At 52.2% G+C, this 23,122-nt stretch overlaps 2 protein-coding genes across 18 annotated transcripts in view; both read left to right on the top strand.

The window, feature by feature from the left end:
• LOC100621559 (T-cell receptor beta-1 chain C region) lies at nt 46-6,045 on the top strand. The gene is made up of 4 exons (XM_021078901.1): nt 46-260; nt 3,807-4,193; nt 5,364-5,470; nt 5,790-6,045. The coding sequence occupies exons 1-4, from the start codon at nt 68-70 to the stop codon at nt 5,808-5,810; spliced, it is 708 nt and encodes a 235-aa protein (XP_020934560.1). The 5' UTR covers nt 46-67; the 3' UTR covers nt 5,811-6,045.
• Nucleotides 7,164-23,122, top strand: part of EPHB6 (EPH receptor B6) — a 73,067-nt gene continuing 57,108 nt past the window's right edge. For 3 of the 17 annotated variants that reach the window (XR_002340344.1, XM_021078881.1, XM_021078879.1), the window contains exons 1-5: nt 8,958-9,648; nt 13,310-13,696; nt 14,117-14,134; nt 14,281-14,387; nt 15,895-16,004. The gene's annotated coding sequence lies outside the window, so the exon portion shown is untranslated. The other 14 variants (XM_021078891.1, XM_021078883.1, XM_021078882.1 and 11 more) reach the window with 10 other exon arrangements.

The raw sequence follows: 23,122 nt of genomic DNA, 5'->3' as shown, positions 1-23,122 counted from the left end.
CTCAGCACTTTGGCCCAGGCACCTGGCTGACGGTGCTAGGTGAGAGGGGACGCCAGGACAGGGCGGGATGCAGGGAGGGGAGGGATTTTGCACGGGGTTGGGGGGCCGTGATTCAGAGACCCAGTACTTCGGGCCGGGCACCCGGCTCCTGGTGCTAGGTGAGCGTGGGCAGCGCGGCTGGGGTTTCGTGGGTAGTCCCAGGGCTGTGTTCTGCAGGTGCCGCCCAGAGCTTTGGGGCTGGCAGGCAGCCGACTGTGCGGGTGAGTGTCTGTGAGCCAGGGAGCCGGTGGCAGGGTGGGATGGAAGGCGCCAGTAGTGCAGGGTGGGCAGATCTGGGCACCAGGTCCCCTCCCTGCGCTGGAGCCAGGCACTGGGACCCAGGAGCCTGAGGGCTGAGCACTGGCGAGTTTGCCTGCTGGGCTGGGACTGTGTGCTCTCAGGAGCGGTATTTTGGCCCAGGCACCAGGCTCACCATCATAGGTGAGATTTGCTTTCTTCTTGCTTTCCATTTGGGGTCCCTGCATCTCCTGAGAAAGGTAGGGTGGGCTGGAGGTGGGACACTTGGACAGTTGTCCATCAGTGGGGCCAGCTCTGCAAGGGATAAGGGGTTGGGGGGGGCGGATTGTATACTAGAACAGAGACAGAGGGCAAGAGGGGCTTTGGTCTTTTTTTCTCTGAGGTATATAGGGGCAGCGGGAGCCATAGTGAAAAGAGGATTTATGGGGAGTCTGTGAGCCCCTTGATTGGAGAAAAAGACTGAGGAGGGCAACCCTGGGCAGTAGGAAGGGTTGCAGGGCTGTAGCGCCTGCAGAGGGACAGGGAGCTAGAGGAACAGCCAACAGCAGGGATGGTGGCTCCCCTGCAGAGCCAGCTCTTGGGAGGTAGGAGGAGGGTTTGACTGAACAGAGGAGGAGGAATAGGATGATGAACAAGAGTGGAACAGAGAGAGGTTAACTAGTGAGAGAGAGAGAGAGAGAAAGACCAGGCAGTGAGGAAAAGAATCCTAACAAGCAGGGTTTGCGGATTGAGTCTTTAGAAGCTGGGATTTAAAATTAGGTTTTAGGAGTTCCCGTTGTGGATCTGGGTTTGATCCCTGGCTTCGCTCAGTGAGTTAAGGATCCAGCATTGCCCTGAGCTGTGGTGTAGGTCGCAGAGCGGCTGGGGTCCCGCATTGCCGTTGCCGTGGCTGTGATGCAGGTCAGCGGCTATGGTTCCAATTGGACCCCTAACCTGGGAACCTCCATGTGCCCCAGGGACAGCAGTAAAAATAAATAAATAAGAGATTTGAACCCCCTGCCCCTCCTGCTGAGCCCCAGACCCCTGAGTGCCAGGCTGTGTGTACAGCATACATGGGCTTGATGGGACATCCCCACTGAGGTGGATCCACTCCCCAGGTACATCCTGCCTGCCCCCAGCCCCCAGTCTCCCTCCTCAAACTAGGTATTCGAGTGGAACAAGGTTGAACAGCCAGCTGAGGAAGGAGGTATATTAAAATGCAGATATTGGCAAGGAATTCTCCCAGGAGAACCTCAGGCCCTTATTTCTGGAAAGGGACCTTAAAGACCCCCTGGGAGTTCCACTGTGGCTCCGTGGTTGGGAATCAGACTGCAGCAGCTCAGCTCTCTGTGGAGGCACTAGGCTTGATCCCCAGGCAGGCCACCATGAGGTAAGGGATCAGGCGTTGCCGCAGCTGCAGCATAGGTCTCAGCAGGAGCTCAAATTCAATCCCTGGCCTGAGAAACAGCTATCACGAACAAACATTAAAAAAAAATAATAATAACATCAACAAAGGCCTCATGGTGATGAGAACATGAGACCCCAGAGTGTCTACCCTCAGCAAGCGTATATTTACCTGGATTATTGGACAAGAGTAGGCTCTGTTTGTAGTTAGTCCCATTAAGATGGAGCCAGTGTGGCTCCGCTGAGCTGTTCCCAGAGGCAGTCAGGGCTCCTGTGACAGACAGGCTGGAGAAAAGACAGAGATCTTTGATGCAGGTGAACCTGGGTTCTAAGCGTGGCCCTTTAATGAACTTGGACAGGTGAATCTGTGTACAGCTTCCCTCTGCTATACAAAGTCATCAACCAACCTGCTGCTAAATCTGCTATGAAGAACAATACTAGCTCCATGTAGAGTATGCAGCAAAGTTGGATTGTAATTCTGAGGTTATGGGGAGGGAGGGGAGACCAGTGACAAAGGGGGGGGGGTGGGCCAGGGTTGGCGTGTGGATGAGGGATGAAGAGCTGGGTATGTGACAGAGGGGGGCTGGAACAAGAGAAAGTTGCTAATTCTGTCTGAGCCTAGGCCACCCCCCAGCCATGCACACAGCACAGAAGCTTGCCAGGACAGGCGGTCACACCCACTTGGGGAAGCCTGCTGCTCATACCCCACAGGGACACACAAACAGGGAGGCAAGCTCGCTTTGCCCTCCCCAGGGAGCCCTGTAGTCAGAAGATGCTCTGATGATCTCAGGGCCACTTTTAGGCAGCTTGCTGGTGGGGAAAGGGTGAACATGTGGAAGCCAGGGGGCAAAGAAGGTTGAAGATGAGTGTCTGTCAGAGCCGAGGAGGCTCAGGGGTACCCAGAGGCAGAAGAACGGCTAGGATGGCCTCACGAAGCACCCAAAAGTCAGAAAACCCCCCATTCTCATGAGCACACCCCAATCCAAAGGATGTCCTCACGGGAGCCCACAAAATATGCCACCTCTATATTGTCCTCTGCAGCAAACCCCAGAGGCCCTTCTTAGGCCCAAGTTGCCTTCACTGCTCAGCCCCTCCAACTCACATACATGTAACCCAGCTGAGGGCAGGGGCTTTCTGAATCCTTATGTTGTGTAGTCTCTACCGCCCCCACCCCCCGACAGTCAGTGTGGAGATTTTCTCTTCCCAAGCAAAGAGCGATGCAAGGAAACTGAGAGACCATCTGAACTCACACTGGTGGGCAAATCAGATTTGAACTCTTGTCTTGTTTGTTCTTTTCTTTCTTTCTTTCTCTCTCTCTCTCTCTGTCTCTCTCTCTCTTTTTCTTTCTTTCTTTCTTTCTTTCTTTCTTTCTTTCTTTCTTCCTTCCTTCCTTCCTTCCTTCCTTCCTCTCTTTCTTCCTCTCTTTCTCTCTTTCTTTCTCTCTTTCTTCTTTTTAGGGCCATACCCAGGACACATGGAGGTTTCCAGGCTAAGGGTCGACTCAGAGCTGTAGCCTCTGGCTTGCACCACAGCCACAGCAATGTGGGATCTGAGCTGCATCTTCGACCTACATCACAGCTCATAGCAACAATGGATCCTTAACCTACTGAGGGAGGCTAGGGATTGAACCTGCATCCTCATGGATACTAGTCGGGTTCATTACTGCTGAGCCATGATGAGAACTCCTGAACTCTGTCTTTCTGATTCCAATCCAGTGCTCTATTTACATAATGACAGCACATTACAGGGAGGAGTAGACAGGCAGGTCTGTATGGCTGGATGAGAAATCAAATAATGTGAAAGGAGAGCCATTACTCAGGATGTTGGGCAGTGCCATTGGTAATGCCACCTTCAGGGATGGAGACACAGTAGCCAGGCCTGTCATAGGGTGAGTACACAGGACGGGCACGTGGAGGTAGAAAGATCACAGGGGAGTGGGGTGGTGACCCCCCAAAACACAGCTACATAATTTGGCCTCATGATAAGCTCCTGTCCTGCCCTCTCTCACATGCACACACTCACACACTCAGTCTAACACACACACACACACACACACACACACACACGGCCATAACATACCTCCCAGCCCTCAGAGCAGCCCTGGCCCCAACCCCCCTTCCTTGCAGAGGACCTGCAGCAGGTGAGACCACCCAAGGTGGCCGTGTTTGAACCATCGGAAGCGGAGATCTCCCGGACCCAGAAGGCCACCCTCGTGTGCCTGGCCACAGGCTTCTACCCCGACCACGTGGAGCTGAGCTGGTGGGTGAACGGGAAGCAGGTCCAGAGCGGGGTCAGCACGGACCTTCAGCCCTACAGGGAGGACCCCAGCCGCAATGACTCCAGCTACTGTCTGAGCAGCCGGCTGAGGGTCACCGCCGCCTTCTGGCACAACCCCCGCAACCACTTCCGCTGCCAAGTCCAGTTCTATGGGCTCACGGAGGACGACGAGTGGGAGTACAACTGGACCAAGCCCATCACCCAGAACATCAGTGCGGAGGCCTGGGGCAAAGCAGGTGAGCAGCGGGGCCTGGGCGGCTTCTGCATGGAGTGCGTCAGAGCAGAGGAAGGGAGAGACCCAGGGAGAGGGCCAGACTGTCTGGATCCGGACCAAAGGGGTGGGGCGGGAAGACCAGAGGCAGCACGAGGGTGGACAGGGCACATGGGGCTCGTTCCTCCCCCAGGTGCTCGGTGCAACTCAGCTGTGCTGCTGGGTCCCCTCACTGCCCACGTGCACAGCTCAGGTCTGAGTGGGGCCCTCATCCTCTTCAGGGCTGCCCTGAGTCATGAATTCCAAGGATGCTCTGGGCACAGGGGCACAGGGGCACAAGAGAAGGAAGGCAGTGCTAGCACTGACCTGAGGCTGCTCTGAGTCTGGGCGGACTGTAAGGCTGGCTTAGATTTGAGAGATGGGGCGGATATTTTGTTCTGCTTTGTTTTTAAGCACCTCAAACCCCCATACATTTATTATCACATAGTTCTGATGGGTCAGGAAACTGGGAAGAGTTTATTTTATTTCAGTGTTCTTTGATGTTTTTTTAAGGCTGCCTCCCTGGCATATGGAGGTTCCCAGGCTAGGGGTTCAATTGGAGCTGTAGCCGAAGGGGTACACCACAGTGCCAGTGACGCGGGATCTGAGCCATGTCTTCGACCTACACCACAGTTCACAGCAACACCAGATCCTTAACTCAATGAGTGAGAGCAGGGATCGAACCCACAACCCCATGGATGCTAGTTGGGTTCGTTAACTGCTGAGCCACGATGGGAACTTTAACTTGGGCAGAGTTAAGCCGGGTCCTCTCCCTCAAGAGGTTGCAGTCAGGTGTCAGGCAAAGCTGGGGTCTCATCTGAAGGCTCAACTGGGAAAGGAGCCACACCCAAGCTCACAGAGTTGCTGGCAAGATTTAGCAGCTGGCCTGCTGAAGGACTGAGGAAGGCTGGCTTCGCCATCAGTCTGCTCTAGAAGACGGAGTCTCTCATCCGTTTCCCTCCTCTGTTTTCTTTCAGACTGTGGCTTCAGCTCGGGTAAGTGTTCCTCTCCTGCTTTCTCTCCATCTCCCATGACCTTGGCTCTGGAAGCAGAGACTGAAGAACCCATGGACCATGCTGGGGAGCAGGGGAGGGGTGCAAAAATCCCAGGGAAACATGCTCAGTGGGACCCACCCACTTGCCCTTCCTGCCCCCAGCGTCCTATCAACAAGGGGTCCTGTCCGCCACCCTCCTCTATGAGATCCTGCTGGGGAAGGCCGCCCTGTACGCTGTGCTGGTCAGCGCCCTGGTGCTGATGGCCACGGTAAGGAGGAGGGCAGGAGGGGGCAGGCAGGGTGGAGGCCACACTTGAAACCGAGCAACTCAGACCCAGGGGCATGTGGCCCCCACCAGGGGCTCAGAGTGAAGAGGGGGGTCACCCATCTGCCTCACAAGACACGCCGTGCCTCTGGGAAGGACCACGGCAGGGCCACGTGGGGAAGGAGAGCTGGGCTCCCTGAAAACCCCGTGTTGTTGGGAAGAGCCCTGCCCTTTGCTACCGGTCTCATCAGTGGGCCATTCGAGTCCCCTCAGTCCCCAGCGCTCCTGGCTAGTGGTCATCTCCCAAACCATCTCTCCTTCAGGTCAAGAGAAAGGGTGCCTGAAGCCGGCTCTGACGTGGAGCCAGGAGCTTCCAGCCTGCTGTGGGCCTGGGGTGACTCTCCTCTTTCCATTCCTCCCAGTGCTTCTGAGGAGCTGCTCCCATCTCTCTCCTCATCCTCGGCTCTCCCCCATGGGCAGGCACCCCTGCCCACTCCTGACTGCCATCTCCCTAGCCCAGGGGGGACCCCAGCCTGCCTGAGCTGACCCAACCAATAAAAACAGCCTGTTCTGCCCGGATGCTGCCTCGCAAGTGTCTAGCGAGCTCTCGGTTCACCTCTGTACTCCCATGTGACTCCAGCCAGGGTGGAAACCAGAGGCACTCGAGGACAGTGCAGTCTCCTTGGCTCAGAGGGGTGAGGCACTGCTCCTCCTTGTCAGAGGAATGTCGGGATGTGTGAATTGTGGTGATGGGTGAGGAGGGAGGCTTACCCTGACCAGCTTAGCAAAACGGGGATGTCACCTAGAGAAATGTCCTGTCCTACCTGGACACAGGTGCTCAGAGGGAGAGCCCACCTACACAGGTGCGGCCACCTGCCAAGTGGTCCTGTCCCCAGGCCAGCAAAGCTCAGTGACCCAGGTGTCTGCCTTGCTCCTTAACACTGTCTCCCTGAGAACAATGCTGGGCCTCCTTTGTCACCGTGTGATGCCTCCAGCTGAGAAAAGTCACGGACTTGGAACTCTCTCCTCAGTAGCACATGCATCTTCCAGGTGAAGAAACAACCCTGGTTGTAAACTGCACTGCAGTGAGTTAAACGGGTTTGAAAATGTCTGCTGAGCCCTCTCGGGAGGAGAGAAGATACGGGTTCCTGAACCCGAGGATCAGCCCGATGGCCACCTCTAGAAATCCCTCCCAAGCTCTTTATTGCATCATTGTCACCAGGGGGACGCAATGCATGGTCCTCAGGACGGCAGGAAAGGTCCACTGCGGTCCTCCACCTCCTTAGTCTGTACTCACCCTCACTCCCATCGCCCTGGCCCCTGAGCCCCTGGCTTGGAGGCCATTTTGCAGCCGTCTCTCTTTGGAGGGACATAGGTGTCCCCCCCCAGGCATCCTTGAAGACTTAGTGCTGACGCCTTCCTCCAAGAAGCATCCTTGCCTCTACCCTCACCCCTTCAGGGCTGGATGAAATGCAGGCCGTAGTTTGTGTGCCCTCCTTCTTCCTGTCACTGACCCCGCTTGGTGGAAACCACCTCTATACCATCTACAGCCCCACTTGAAGATGGCAGAATTGTGTGTTGAGATAACACCCTTGGGATATGGCATCGGACCTTGGCTCAGTGTTGAGCCCAACAAGATCTCCTGGAGAAAATGAATGAATCAATGAGTGAACCCCAAATGACCCAATTCCAGAGCAGATGTCACCCTAAGGCCTGCCTGAAATAGCCACCTGCCCTTCCACTTACAGGCCTAAAACACACCGCTGTCTCTCTGTTGCAACACACACATGCATTCTGACATGTGTGTCTACATACCCACACACGTGCATGCATGCATGTGCACAGTCCCCACTCACTAGGCACCTATCATTGCAACATTTGCTCTTGACATTCAGAACAATAAAGACATCCAAGTCACAGTCCCTGAGAGGTCCCTGTTCCTCACGGGAATAATTCCCCAATAGAAAGAGTTGACATAGAAGGGGCTGCTTTGAAATGCAATGCAAGCTGGCTACTGCAGTGCAGACAGAGGCTAGCACCCAGTTTCTGCTGTGATCATCTGGGGAGAGTCTGAGAAAGGGGCAGGCTCTTCAAGGGAAGAATTGGGGAGTTCCCGTTGTGGCTCAGTGGACACACATCTGACTAGCATCCACGAGGACGCAGGTTCCATTCCTGATCTCGCTCAGTGGGTTAAGGATCTGGCATTGCACTGAGCCGTGGTGTGGGTCCCAGTCGTGGCTCAGATCTGGCATTGCTGTGACTGGCGTAGGCTAGCATCTACAGCCCCCATTCGACCTCTAGCCTGGGAACCTCCATGTGCTGCAGGTGCAGCCCTAAAAAGACCAAGATTTCAAAAAAGGAAGAATTGGTATCATTTATCCAGGCAGGAGAGGAGTCAGGACAGTCAGAGACATGAATGGGGGCTGAAAGTGCCCGGTCGGGTACCTCTTAGTAGTTCCACTCAGCTGGGCATAGGGTTCCAAGATGGAAGTTATCAAAAGTAAGGCTTGGAGTTCCCATTGTGGCTCAGCGTGCTAAGGGTGTGACTAGTGTCCCTGAGGATGGGGGTTCGATCCCTTGCCTCGCTCAATGGGTTAGGATGAAGCATTGCCCTGAGCTGCTGAGTAGGTTGCCAAAGCAGCTTGGATCCCAGTTCCCCTGGCTGTGGTGTAGACTGGCAGCTGCAACTCTTATTCGACCCCTAGCCTGAGAACTTCCATATGCTGCAGGTGCGGCCCTAAAAAGACAATAATTAAGCAAATAAAGTAACCTGATTCTCTGTTTTCCTAGAAGCCCTCTCCGTGGTAGAGTGTTCATTGAGACATCAAGGGGTGGAATAGCGTGATGGTTGTGCTACCCCTGCGCTCTGGGAGGAAAAATGCAGGGTTGTATTGGCTTGTACATACATAGTTTATTTCTGGAAGGATACACAAGAACATGATAAAAATGGTTGTTTCCAAGTATCAAACATAGGATTGAACTGCGATGCGTGCATGGTTTTCGTCTGTTTATTTCGCTAGCGTTTCTCTAGTGTCTAGAAAAGAGCCTGGCACATTGCAGGCACTCAATAGTATTTATGGAGTCAACACATGAGTTTTGAAAAGGAGGGCTGAAACGGCACAACAGTGCATCCCACTCTGAGAGTGGAGCCCATCCTTGCCACTGCCAGGAGGCCTGGCCCGTGGTCGATGTGCGTTAAATATTTGAGGAATAAATGAATGGACGTGAGCTTGGCTCTCTCTCAGGAGGCAATGGGGAGGTTCAGAGCGCTCAGGCTGCGTCCTCCTGCCCTAAGTGGCCACCTGCTCTGTGGATGCTCCTCCCACTCCGCCTCACTATAAATGTCCCTCTGTGCAGGTGGACACACTGAGTCCCCCAGGGGCGACCTCATGACCTAGGTGATCTCCACAGAGCGGCCCGGGTTGCAGCGAGGGGCTTCCCTCCCCCACCGCTTGCCTTTCCCCAAGCCCCTCCCCACTGTCAAGGTACCCTGACTTGGGCTTTTCCCAGCCCCACTCTGCCACCTGCACTTCCTGCCTCTGCCCATGCGGCTGAGGGAAGGGGACCCAGGGGAGAAAACATTTTTGTATCCTGCTGTAACATTGTGGGAGCTATGGGGGGGGCACGGTGATACAGGTGGAGCAGGTGCTTTTACAAAAAGCCCTGCCTCAGAAATAGCTCCACGGAGCCCAGGGGGAGACACCCCCGGCTCAAGCTGGGGAGAGGAGCTGGGAGCGGGCTGTGGAGCTGCTCCTGGACATGGTCTCCCAGGGAGAGACCGGGACTCAGGGAACATCTCTGCCTGCCCGCTCTGCGTTCCGCTTCCAGCTTCCAGCCAAGGGAAGAATCAAGGCATCCAAGTGGGCTCATCCTCCAGCGCTTTTCATCCAAGGGCCCTCTGACAAAGTACTTTCAGGTGTGGTACTTGTTAAGCACTCACAACCACCCCGGGGCAAGGAGATGACCCCATCCAGGTGGAGTGACTGAGGCCTGAGAGGTTGCAGGTCTCAGAAGCAGTGAGAGGCAGGGTCTGGCCTGGAACCCTCCCCAACCCCACCCTCCCTCACCAGTATCCCTTCGGATTTCCCACCCACGGTGTTGTCCCCAAGCCGAGTTGGTTCTCTGCAGACTGGGGATGAGCTCGAGCAGTGTCCAGATTCCTGAGTCCAGCTGGTTCTGGAGGTAGGTGGGAAGAGAGACGCTGCAGGGAGAAGGAGGGTGGTCCTCAGCCTGTGCCAGGGGATGTGGGGCAGCCAGGAGGAATGGAGGGCAGCCCCTTTGCACTGTGCTCCTACAATGACCTGCATTTCGGACCAGGAACCAGGCTCACTGTGCTGGGTAAGAAAATTGCTCTAGAAGGGTGAGAGAATGGGCTGCTCAGTCTGGGTGACCCATTGGGCTCTGGCTTTCAGGGAAAGGATTTTGGATCCCACCAGGCTTCATGGACCCAGCCAAGGCTCAGTTTATGCCTGAGTCCCCGGGGCTGTGGAAACACGGGGCAGCTGTATTTTGGGGACGGTTCCAAGCTGACTGTGCTGGGTAAGGAGCCAAGATGGGGTACAGGATTTGGGGAGGGGAGAGGCTGGGAGGAGAGAGGTGGGCAGCTGCCCAACTCCACTGGGGGCTACGCTAGGGGTTTGTGGGACCTGGGCTGAGTCCAGGGCGTCAGGAGAGGATAGAGCTGGTTTTTGTCCTGGGCCTCAGGGCTGTGAGCAAAACATTCAGTATTTTGGCCCAGGCACACGGCTGACGGTGCTAGGTGAGCATAGACGCCTGGACAGGGCGGGATGCAGGGCGGGTTTTTGCGCGGAGCTGGGGGGCCGTGACTCACAGACCCAGTACTTTGGGCCAGGCACGCGGCTGCTGGTGCTAGGTGAGCACGGGCAGTGCGGCTGGGTTTTTGTGGGCAGCGCCGGGGCTGTGCTTAACAGGGGCCACCCTGACCTTTGGGGCTGGCAGCCGGCTGACCGTGGTGGGTGAGTGTCTGAGAGCCTGGCAGCTGGCGGCGGGCGGGATGGAAGGCGGAGGCGGCACAGGGCGGTCGGATCCGGGCACCTTGTCCCCTCCCTGCGCTGGAGCCGGGCGCTTGGACCCAGAAGCCAGAGCCTTTGGGCGTCGCGTGGTTTGAGTGCGGGGCTTCTCCCCTGTGTTCCTATGAGCAGATTTTCGGCCCGGGCACCAGGCTCACGGTCATAGGTGAGACTTGACCTTCTTCTAGCCTCCCATTCGCGGCCCGCTGGGGTCCCCGGAGAAGGGGTGGGCTGAAGCTGGGGCCCGCGGCCAGCTGTTCATCAGTGCAGCCAAGGCTGCAAGGGAGGGGGCTGGTGTGGCGTGGGGAACTCCTGGTCTCAGAACTTGGATAGAGGGCAAGGGGGGCTTTGGTTTCTTTTTTTTTTCTGCAGTCCTTAGGGACAGGGCGAGCCTTGAGAAAGAATTATTATTAGGACTAGGATTGCTGCTTGATTGGAGACAGACTGATGGGAGGAGGGGGCATCCTGGCCTCCAGGCAGGGTAGGAGAGGGTGCAGTTGCTGCAAAGGGGAAAATGCTCTGGAGAGGCACGAAAAAATCAGGGGTGAGCACAGGATGGCTGGCCTCTGGCAGAGCCAGCTTCTGGAAGTAGATGGAGGGTTCCACTGAACAGAGAAGGAGGAAAAGAATGGCAAAGGAGAGTGGAGCAGAGAGGTGAAAGAGACAGACAAGTGGGAGTTCCTGAGGAAAAGAATCCAAGCAAGCAGAGTTTGTTGATTGACTGCTAGATTGAAAACTTCTTCCTCACCAACTAAGCCCCAGACCCCTGAGAGCCAAGCTGTGTGTACATGGGCTGACTGGGAACCTGCTCCACTTGCGGGGAATTTATCCCTAGAGATTACCTCCCCTCCCGGCACCCCAAAAGCTCCCCCTCACACAAGGTATTCTAGCTTAAACAGCCAGAGTGCAGATATTTTGCTTGTGAGATAAGGAAAGTTCCAAGGAAGACCTTAGGCTCTTAGTGTTTGAAAGGGACCTGAAAGGTCACCTGAGGATGACAGCATGAGGCCCAGGAGGGGAAGACACCCTCGCTGCTGCTATATTTACCTGGATTATTGCACAACAGCAAGTGCTGTTTGTAGTTAGTCTCATTAAGATGGAGCCAATGGGTCAGCTGGGCTGTTCTCAGAGGCAAAGCTGGGTTCCTGGGATCAGCCATGGTAGAGACAAGCAGGTAAACTTGGGTCCCAAGCCCTGGCCTTTTCATGATTTGAGGCCCTAAGCAAGGGAATCTGTGGGCTCAGGTCACACACCCAAGAAGCCAGCGGTGAAGTCAGGGCACATCCATGGAAACGGGAAGAGTCAGTTAGAAGAACATTTTCTCCATCTTCTGGGATAAACTAGACCTCTCCAGAATGAGATGTCTTCCTGGTAACAGAAGTGCTCAGAAATAAATCAACCTATAATAAACAGCAGGATAAAATGAATGTACAGGGAGCCCAGAAGCAATGAGGCAGCCAGATGAGAAGGCTGCATGGGCAGTAAATGATGCCCTAGCCCAGGCCTTCGAAGGGGCTGCAGGCCACAAGCTCAGGACCAAAGTTGTATCAACACAACAGGGCAGAAGATGCTCTGGTGATCTCAGGGCCACTTTTAGGCAGCTTGCTGGTGGGGAAAGGGTGAACATGTGGAAGCCAGGGGGCAAAGAAGGTTGAAGATGAGTGTCTGTCAGAGGCCAGGAGGCTCAGGGGTACCCAGAGGCAGAAGAACGGCTAGGATGGCCTCACGAAGCACCCAAAAGTCAGAAAACCCCCCATTCTCATGAGCACACCCCAATCCAAAGGATGTCCTCATGGGAGCCCACAAAATAGGCCACCTGTATACTGTCCTCTGCAGCAAACCCCCAGAGGCCCTTCTTAGGCCCAAGTTGCCTTCACTGCTCAGCCCCTCCAACTCACATACATGTAACCCAGCTGAGGGCAGGGGCTTTCTGAATCCTTATGTTGTGTAGTCTCTACCCCCACCCCCCACCCGACAGTCAGTGTGGAGATTTTCTCCTCCCAAGCAAAGAGCGATGCAAGGAAACTGAGAGACCATCTGAACTCACACTGGTGGGCCAATCAGACTTGAACTCTTGTCTTGTTCGTTCTTTTCTTTCTTTCATCCTCTCTTTCTCTCTTTCTTTCTTTCTTTCTTCTTTTTAGGGCCATACCCAGGACACATGGAGGTTTCCAGGCTAAGGGTCGACTCAGAGCTGTAGCCTCTGGCTTGCACCACAGCCACAGCAATGTGGGATCTGAGCTGCATCTTCGACCTACATCACAGCTCATAGCAACAATGGATCCTTAACCTACTGAGGGAGGCTAGGGATTGAACCTGCATCCTCATGGGTACTAGTCGGGTTCATTACTGCTGAGCCATGATGAGAACTCCTGAACTCTGTCTTTCTGATTCCAATCCAGTGATCTATTTACATAATGACAGCACATTACAGGGAGGAGTAGACAGGCAGGTCTGTATGGCTGGATAAGAAATCAAATAATGTGGAAGGAGAGCCATTACTCAGGATGTTGGGCAGTGCCATTGGTAATGCCACCTTCAGGGATGGAGACACAGTAGCCAGGCCTGTCATAGGGTGAGTACACAGGACGGGCACGTGGAGGTAGAGAGATCACAGGGGAGTGGGGTGGTGACCCCCCAAAACACAGCTACATAATTTGGCCTCATGATAAGCTCCTGTCCTGCCCTCTCTCACATGCACACACTCACACACTCAGTCTGACACACACACACACACACACACACACACACACGGCCATAACATACCTCCCAGCCCTCAGAGCAGCCCTGGCCCCAACCCCCCTTCCTTGCAGAGGACCTGCAGCAGGTGAGACCACCCAAGGTGGCCGTGTTTGAACCATCGGAAGCGGAGATCTCCCGGACCCAGAAGGCCACCCTCGTGTGCCTGGCCACAGGCTTCTACCCCGACCACGTGGAGCTGAGCTGGTGGGTGAACGGGAAGCAGGTCCAGAGCGGGGTCAGCACGGACCTTCAGCCCTACAGGGAGGACCCCAGCCGCAATGACTCCAGCTACTGTCTGAGCAGCCGGCTGAGGGTCACCGCCGCCTTCTGGCACAACCCCCGCAACCACTTCCGCTGCCAAGTCCAGTTCTATGGGCTCACGGAGGACGACGAGTGGGAGTACAACTGGACCAAGCCCATCACCCAGAACATCAGTGCGGAGGCCTGGGGCAAAGCAGGTGAGCAGCGGGGCCTGGGCGGCCTCTGCATGGAGTGCGTCAGAGCAGAGGAAGGGAGAGACCCAGGGAGAGGGCCAGACTGTCTGGATCCGGACCAAAGGGGTGGGGCGGGAAGACCAGAGGCAGCACGAGGGTGGACAGGGCACATGGGGCTCGTTCCTCCCCCAGGTGCTCGGTGCAACTCAGCTGTGCTGCTGGGTCCCCTCACTGCTCACCTGCACAGCTCAGGTCTGAGTGCTGGTCCTAGTTTCCCAAGATCATGATGGCAGTGCTGCTGGCATAGGAGGGCTGTGTCTCACCACATGACTGGCTTTTCTTTGGGCTATGGGCCGATGCCTTTAAAGGCTGTGACTTAAGCTCAGTCTCTTTCAGAAGTGGAATTCCCTACTCATCCATTTTCCTCTTCCTTTTTTCTTTCAGACTGTGGCTTCTCCTCTGGTAAGTAGCCCTCTCTTCGTTTGTCTCCATCTTTCATGGTCTTTGCTCTAGAACCAGAGGGTGCTGGGGGGGGGGATGGGGCATGGAGAGGAGCCCAGAGATAATGGGCTCCAAGGTATCCACCATCTCCTCCTTCCTGTCCCCAGCGTCCTATCAGCAAGGGGTCCTGTCTGCCACCCTCCTCTATGAGATCCTGCTGGGGAAGGCCACCCTGTACGCTGTGCTGGTCAGCGCCCTGGTGCTGATGGCCACGGTAAGGAGGAGGGCAGGAGGGGGCAGTGATTGAAGGGAGGGGTGGAACCTCATACCAGGTAACTTGGGGTCAGTTCCTGGCAACTCAGTGGAATTATAATGGGCTTGCCAGACTGGGGGGAAAGTGCAAGCACCATTACAGAATGTAGCTTTGGAGGCTGGGAAGAATCAGCCTAAAATCCGGCCCCAGAGTCAGCCTCCTCTGACCCACTCCTACTCTCCCATGGCCCCTGACACCCTGACTGTGTCCTCTCTTCCCCAGGTAAAGAAAAAGGATTCCTGAGACCAGCTCTGAAAGTGCATCCTGAGTCGTTCTTTATCTTCACCCTAGATTCACTGTAACATGTTTCCAATTAGTGTTTCTTAAGATTCTCTCTCTTTCTCTGCACCTCTTATCTCCTTCCTACATGGATATGTTGCTCTTCTCCCAGCTTCCCTGAAGGTTGAGCTCCTCCACACTGAACCTGAACTAGACTAACTCAATAAAATGTCATGATTGCATCCTAGGAGTGTCTGTGGAGTTCTATCCTCTGCTGATCTACCTCTGATTTAGGGAAGGCACCACCTCTTGGGCATAGGGAGTGACTAACCCTCTTCTCTGACCCATGCTACTTTCTCCTAGTCTCCTGATGGAGGCTGGACCCGTGTGGTCCCTTCTTGAGCATTCCAGCTCCCATTATGTAGTCTAAGTCTGAGAGGCAAGGAGCTGGGCTCTGGAAAACTTGCATATTGAGGACAGATAAGGATGAATGCCGGTGAACCACAACCCCCCCCCCACCTCAGTGTACAGAGTGACCAGTGGGCTAGAATGTCTGGTCGTTTCTTAATTCCCAGGTTCAAGTTTCACTTGTTATGTATTTAGGGCTTGTCTCTATCTGTTCTTAGTACTTCCATCTTGTCTGGTTTCAGAATTTGGGCATAATATTTCGTTCTACTCTGCCTGCCATGGTTAGGATTCTAAAGAAGGCACAGGTTGAAAACACCAAGGTATAAAATCTGGAGATTTCACAGAGAGAGGTTGCCTGGTGTCAGGCCCTGGGGAGGGTTGGAGAAGAAAGGGAGAAGGGTCCAGTGGCTGCTGGGGTACTACGCTTGAGTAGCCCTTTCAACAGGCTCCTACACTTGATGGGATGGAGACCAGGCCACCCCAAACGTAGTGTGTTGAATGCACCCCCTTGGGTGGAGACCGTTCTCTTGCTGTGAACGGTCAGGTTAACACCACGAGCAGGTTATAACCATTGTTGTAGAGGACAGCACCCAGAGGCAGAGGAATACCATCAGATGACAAAGGACATAGACCAGTGAGAGATGCCCTGGGGTAGGTTAGTTGAGGCAGAATGTCAGGTCTGAGGAAGGAGCTCTGAAAGCTGGGAGGGGATGAGAAAGATGGAGTCCTTATACTAGCTTGCTTCATTCCAGGCTTCTAGCTGGGCACTGGCACACACACATGGTCCCAGCCAATCCCCACAACAATCTCAGAAGCAGGTATTTTTCTCCCAACTTCCTAGGTGAAGAAACCACAGTTCATAGGTCCAGTGACTGGTATGCTGTGAAGCCGTGACACATTCTTCTGAGGATGGTCAGTTTGGGGAGCTTTGCCCACGTGGTGACCAGGAAGGTATGATTGCTCACAAAATTGCTGGGTGACACTAAAGTAGCTGCTCCCACACTCTGGGGTAGAACCCACAGGAACAGACTGAGGATACCTTCTTGATTCCTGAGTGTATTTCTTTCCCAGCACTGCTGTAATGAAGGGACATACACTTGATGGCTTAAAGCACTGGAAGTGTAGTCTCTCATAGTTCTGGGGCCAAAACCAGAATCAAGGTCTCGGCAGGACCACACACCCTTCCAAAGCTCTAGGGGAGCATCCTCCCTTGCATCTTCCCATTTCTGCTGGCTGCTGGCTTCATTGGCTCGAGGCAGCATCACCCCAACCTTATGATCTGTCTTCACATCTTCTCCCCCATGTCTCTGCATGGAAGTTTCCATTTCTTTTCTCTTACCAAGTCACAAGTCATTGGGTTTAGGACACATGTTCATTCAGAAGGATTTCATCCTGAGATTCTAAACCAATTCCATCTGCAAAGACCCTGTTTCTAAAAGAGGTCACAATCTGAAGTTCTGGGCTGGTGTGAATTCATCCCACAACACCGAGAATCCAGGACCTGGAGATGAGGGGTTCTCGAGACCCAACACACACAGGCCAGGAGAGGGCATGGCCCAGGGCAGAGGCAGCCTGGGACCCATCATGTGCCTGCACCTTCCCATCACTCATGAGTATCTCTAGGTTTCTTAGGCCACAGGCATTTTTTTCATTTGTTATTGCTATTGGTGTTTATTTGGTGATGACCCCAAAAATCCCCAAACAAATGAGGCAGAGTTTAGACTCTAAACCAACAGAGCAGTGCCTCGTAATCTTTAAGGATTCTTCACACGGATGGGGCGGGGAGATGAGCAGCTCAAGGGACAAGTAAAACATTCCAGAGAAGACAGGGCATTGTGTGGGCCAGGAGTGGACCAGGGAAAGGGGTGTTGGAAGCAGGGGTTTGTGTGAGCAGAGCTGTGAGGAAGAAACTGAGCAAATGTGGGGCAAAGATCGGGGTGGGGGTGGGGAGAGGAGCGTCTGCAGGCTCAGTGGTATCATCTCTGGGAAGCTAAGAGCAGAGACATTAGCAGGTGGGTGGAAGTGGGAGGTGTTGCTGGTGGGCACCTGGGGTCTGTCAAGGTGAGGACTAAAGGGACAAACATCCTCTGGAGGATGGGTGGCTTGGTACATGTCCCCCTCTCCGGGAAACATGCAAGTGATGGAGAAACTCCACTTGGTCCCTGGCCCTCCTCGACCCTTGCCCCTCTTCCCAAATCTTTACAGCCCTTTCCTGTCTCCCTTGGACAACCCTGCCCCCAACATGCAGTTCACAGGCACTGGCAAGTTTATCTCTTCCGCCTATGCGTCTTTCTCCAGAATCGAACTAGATCCTCCTGGGGCGTTCCCATTGTGGCTCAGTGGTAACAAATTCAACTAGCATACGTGAGGATGCAGATTTGGTCCCTGGCCTCTCTTAGTGGCCAGGGTTAAGGATCTGGTGTTGCCATGAGCTGTGGTACAGGTCGAAGACCTGGCTCAACTCAGACCCCACGTTGCTGTGGCTGTGATGTAGGCTGGCAGCTGCAGCTTCAATTCGACCCCTAGCCCAGGAGCTTTCATATGCTGCAGGTGCGGCCCTAAAAATTAAAAATACTACTACTAATAAAAAATAGATCCTCCTGGACCAATTTTAGCCATCCTATCCATTCTTCCTCAGGTGAAACTGAGCAAAAATGGGTTAGATGTAGAGCAGTCATATCATTTATTGTGTGAATGGGGAGACTATTGAGAGTGAAAAATAAGATACAGGGACTAGAGGAGTAGACCAGGATTGTCCTGACAAACCAGGGCATGTGGCCACTCCAGTTCCAGGGACTCAGAGGGAACTTCTGAGACCAGAGTCATCCCAGGAATGAGAAGCACTAAAGTAACCCCTCCTTGACCTGGGCTTGTTGACCTATCCCAATGTCAAGGCTAATCTAATCTAAGCTTCATCCCATTAAAGAAATCTATGGGCGGAATGTAGTCCAGGGGAAAACTCCACCAGGGGGAACACAGTGCAGGGATAAATCATACTTTCTGATTGAAGAGACCTAGAAGCCGAGCATCTCAGGGGAAGGCCGGTGGCCCCCCATGTTCTTGCCATTCCAAGGGGCAGAGCTGGACCCAGTGTGGTTAGGCGTCCAAGAGAGGAACCTCAACTCTGTGATCTTTAGAGAGTGATTCAGAAATTAAGAGGGGAAAGGAAGCATCCAACTGGTCATGTTGAGTGACATCCTGGTGGGGGAACGGAACTTCCATGGGAAAGGGCTGCTCCAGTCCCTGTTACTTGCCCAGAAGAACATTCCTGTCAACACCAGTATCCATTAAAGACCTGCAGCCTCTCCTACCGCACAGCTCAGGACGAAGCTGTACAAGGCTGGGGAGAGGAGATGCCAGGGCAGGGGACAGTGAGGGAGAGCAGGTAGAGGACCATCCAAGAGACAAAGACTTTCTCTCTCTTCAGTAAGTGAATACGAGAGAGCAGGGAAATAAGAAGGATTTGGGAACAAGAGGGTTGGAATAAGAGTGATGGCTTTTAGAGTTCCCTGGTGGACTAGCAGTTAAGGATCCAGCATTGCCCTGCTGTGGCTCGGAGTGCTACTCTGGCCTGAGTTCTATCCCTAGACCTTGAACTTCTGCCTGACATTGGTGTAGCCAGAAAAAAAATGAAACATGAAAAAAAGAAAGGAAGGAAGAATGATGGCTCTTGATAGATCCATTCCCTGCTCTGAGCCATTTCCCTGTTTCTTCTTCCATAGTGACCCAGAAAAGGGGAGCCTGATTAACTTCAGCTCCTAACAGTCTGTGGGACAGACAGGCCCAAGGGTCCTATATAGGAAGAGTCTCTTGCAAATGATCTGCTTAGAGACAGGTGTGGGGATGGAGAATGGGTACTAGAGACCGCTCTTGAATTTCTGTGTGTGTACAGCAAAAACATGCTCATACCGAGATGTATCACCTTTAGGGACATTAGGAGATGCTGACGTAGATGAAAGAATGGCTAAAGACCCCAGGTCAGGTTTTTTTTTCTTTCTTTCTTCTTCTTTTTTTTTTTTTTTTTTTTTTTTTTGCAGGGGTGCAGGGAACACATCTTTTTATTTTATTTTTAATTTTTTTATTAAAGTATAGTTGATTTAAAATGTTCTGCCAGTTCTGGTGTACAGCAAAGAAACTCAATCAAATACACACACACACACACACACAATTCCTTTCTTATATTACATTCCATCATGGTCTATCCCAAGACACTGGATATAGTTTCCCATGCTATACAGCAGGATCTCGAGACTGGATATAGTTCCCTCTGCTATACAGAAGGATCTCATTGTTTATCCACTCCATTGCAATAGTTTGCATCTACTAACCCCAAACTCCCAGTCCATCCCACTCCCCCACTCCCCCTTGGCAACCATAAGTCTATTCTCTATGTCTATGAATCTGTTTCTGTTTTATAGATAGGTTTATTTGTGCCATAGTTTAGATTCCACATATAAGTGATACATACGGTATTTGTCTTTTTCTTTATGACTTTACTGACTATGAGAATCTGTAGTTGCATCCATATTGCCTGAAATAGCTTTGTTTCATTCTTTTTTATGTCTGAGTAGTATTCCATTGTGTATGTGTACCATATCTTAATCCATTCATCTGTCGATGAACATTTAGGTTGCGTCCATGTCTTGGCTATTGTGAATAGTGTTGCTATGAACTTAGGGGTGCATGTGTCTTTTTAAATTATAGTTTTGTCTGGGTATATGCCCAGGAGTGGGAGTGCTTGATCACGTGGTAGTTTTATATCTGGTTTTCTGAGTAACCTCCATACTGTTTGTCATAGTGGTTGTACCCAGGTCAGGTCTTAGCATTGCTCCTAAATATGGATAAATCTTTCATTTTCAGCCCTGATGACCTCTTCTTAAACTTTCATCACCCAGTTCCCTTTTATTTGTGTCCATGGAAATTGCCCGATAGCCATCTAAACCTCACCATACGGAAGGCCACCAAGCTTGGGCAGCAATGGTAACTACCGTTCATTCTCATTGCTTGTGGTAGACTCCCAGAATTTCCAGAAAGGTGATTTCTGGGCTTCATGACCCCATAATGGGAAACGTCATCCACCCCACATCAGACCCTAACCTAAAGCACATCTTGCCTCAGTCTGGGGTTGGATATCCTCTCAACCTATCCTGAGGATGTTTTTTTTTTTTTTTTTTTCTCTTTATATTTGTGGTTCTAAAGTCCCCAGGTTCTTAGCATGCCATGCCTTTCCATCCCTCCTTGGGATTTATTGTGACAATACTTGGTCGTGCCCTGAATCATCTCCCTCCAACTGATGACATATTCTCTGCTCATCACGGCCCTCTTCTACCCCAACTGCAGGTCTTTCTCCTTCATCTCCCTCTGTTTTGCACTTGAATTCCTAGGAGGGCTTCCTAGGGAAGGTGGAATCCCAGAGATGAGTGGATGGATCAGTACCTCAAAAAGGAGCTGAAAATGAGCCAGCAATTGTGACTTACTTCCACTGGAGTACCGTCAGTGCTAAGTTAGTTGTGGAGTTCCCTTTGTGGCTCAGTGGTAACAAACCCGCCTAGTATCCATGAAGACGTAGGTTCAATCTCTGGCCTTGCTCAGTGGGTTAAGGATCCAGCATTGCCATGAGCTGTGTATAGATTGCAGATGTGGCTGGGATTTGGCATGGCTGTGGCTGTGGTGTAGGCTGGCAGCTACAGCTCTGATTTAACCCTTAGTCTGGGAACTTACATATGCCTAGGGTGTAGTCCTAAAAAGGCAAAAAAAAAAAAAAAAAAAAAAAAAAACCCGAAAAAACACACAAAACCTTAGCTGTCTTCAGTCGGTAAGAGGGGTGGTCTTGACAGGGAGTCTTCCCATAGGCCCAGCCCCCCAACTACATCCTGATCTTTCTCTCTGACATAAGGAAGTGGGTTTTAAAACTTGAGTTTCTGTCATGGTGCAGCAGAAGCGAATCGACTAGGCACCATGAGGTCGTGGGTTCGATCCCTGGCCTTGATCAGTGGGTTAAGGATCCAGTGTCCAGTGTTGCCATGAGCTGTGGTGTAGGTCACAGATGCAGCTCGGATCTGGCATTGCTGTGGCTCTGGCGTAGGCTGGCAGCTATAGCTCTGTTTCGACCCCTAGCCTGAGAACCTCCATATGCCACAGGTGTGGCCCTAAAAAGACAAATAGACAAAAAATAAAATAAAATAGTGATTTGACAGGTGATCTTGGGCTTGACCCCTTCTACCCAAGTTCTAGGCCATGCCAGCAGTTAGAGCTCACCCCTCAGTCCCTCACTCCCACAATGGAACTTGACCTTGACTGGATCTTGGAATCACAGGCACTCTGGGTGGTCAGGTGGCATACATTGCAGAGCCTTGAGCCCCCTCGCCCCCATAACTGGAGCCTGTCCTGGGACAAGGACTCTCTGCCTGTCTGGGTAGATCATTTAGTGCCTTAACAGCTCTATGAAGAATTTTGTTCCCTTTAGGTTTCCACAAATCTCATTGTAAACCACACATTAGTTTTTTTTTTTCTCAATGAATTTATTACATTTGTAGTTGTACAATGATCATCACAATCCAGTTTTATAGGATTTCCATCCCACAACCCCAGCACATCACCCCACCCCCCAAACTGTCTCCTTTGGGAACCGTAAGTTTTTCAAAGTCTGTGAGTCAGCATCTGTTCTGCAAAGAAGTTCAGTCTGTCCTTTTTCCAGATCCCACATGTCAGAGAAAGCATTTGATGTTGGTGTCTCATTGTATGGCTGACTTCACTTATCATGATAATTTCTAGGTCCATCCATGATGCTAAAACTGCCGGTATTTCATTCCTTTTAATGGCTGAGTTAATATTCCATTGTATATATGTACCACATCTTCTGGATCCACTCCTATGTCAATGGACATTTAGGTTGTTTCCGTGTCTTGGCTATTGAACCACACATTAGTTCTAATTAATGAGAGTCCTTCTTAAGACAGCCAGCATGCCCACCCACAATCAAGAGTCTGCAAATCAATGAGAGAATAAGCAGAACCTTTAAAAGGAAAGGTCGCACAAAGGAAAAAGCATGCAATAGGTATGAGAACTTTATGATAACAAAGAATATGGGCTTTAAAGACAAAGAGACATAGTTTCAAGCCTTAGATCTGCCCTCATCAGCTGTATGACCTTGGATCGGTGACCACCTCTGAGACTCATCTTTCCTTCCTATAAAATGGGTCAATCGCAAACCTGACTTCATAAGGTAGTTTCACCTTTAATTCACACAACATCAATAAACATTAGGCTTATAAAATTATTATGAACCTAACTTTTTTCAGGCTAATCATTTCCAGCTCTCTAATTTTTTTTTTTTCACTCGCAAGGCACAGTTTTGAACACTTTCTCCTCTCCACAGCCCAGCTGCTCTCTTCTAAAACATTTACATTTGTTTCTGTGCTTGCACTTTTCTAAAAGCCTGGTCTTCAGCACAGGACAGGGCACCAGGTGGGTTCTGACCTAAAAAGGGAGAGTCACCTGCTGATCCCTATACTTTCTACCTTGGTCCCATAAGGACCCCTCTTCCAGGTCTGGATCCAGAGCATCCCACTGACTCACAGAGCTCACTCTCAACTCAGTCCCCGGGTCTTTGCCACACTCACTGCTTATGGGCCTCATAGCCCCATTCCTGAGTTCAGACAGGTGGTTTTCTCTCCTTGCAGGGAGGGGTAGGGGCAGGAGCAGGGAGCGCCTGTTGAATGTTCTGTTTCTTCAGCTTATCTCTCCAACTCTCTAGTTTCTGCAGGATTCGGATTCTGCAGTTCATCTGAGTTACCCTCCATCCTCACCATTAATTTCTCTCTTCTTAAACACCCAGTTCATAAACTTCACAGCAAAAGCCCAATGCAACCTCCAGCCCACATTCCCCTAAGTGTTGCCCGAGGTCCAGGAGCTACTAAAACACAGGGAACTGGTTTCTGGTCCTCCTCTGTCCACAGCTTGGACAGGTTGGACAGCTTGTTTTTCTCCTCTGGGCTGCTCTAGCCTCTTCTGTGATGGGAGGGTACTGGCTAATGCGGTCTCTGAGGAATCGTCAAGTTCTGCTCTTC

The sequence above is a fragment of the Sus scrofa genome, chromosome 18, assembly GCF_000003025.6.
Source record: "Sus scrofa isolate TJ Tabasco breed Duroc chromosome 18, Sscrofa11.1, whole genome shotgun sequence".
Taxonomy (NCBI): Eukaryota; Metazoa; Chordata; class Mammalia; order Artiodactyla; family Suidae; genus Sus; species Sus scrofa.
The sequence above is the reverse complement of the archived record's forward strand: the minus strand, read 5'-3'. Positions and strand labels throughout refer to the sequence as shown.

Bases quoted from the DNA above. Each gene is read 5' to 3' on its own strand.
- LOC100621559 (XM_021078901.1), top strand. From the start codon at position 68: ATGCAGGGAGGGGAGGGATTTTGCACGGGGTTGGGGGGCCGTGATTCA. The intron at 261-3,806 runs GTGAGTGTCTGT...CCTTCCTTGCAG, and splicing joins GCAGGCAGCCGACTGTGCGG to AGGACCTGCAGCAGGTGAGA. The intron at 4,194-5,363 runs GTGAGCAGCGGG...TCCTGCCCCCAG, and splicing joins GGAGGCCTGGGGCAAAGCAG to CGTCCTATCAACAAGGGGTC.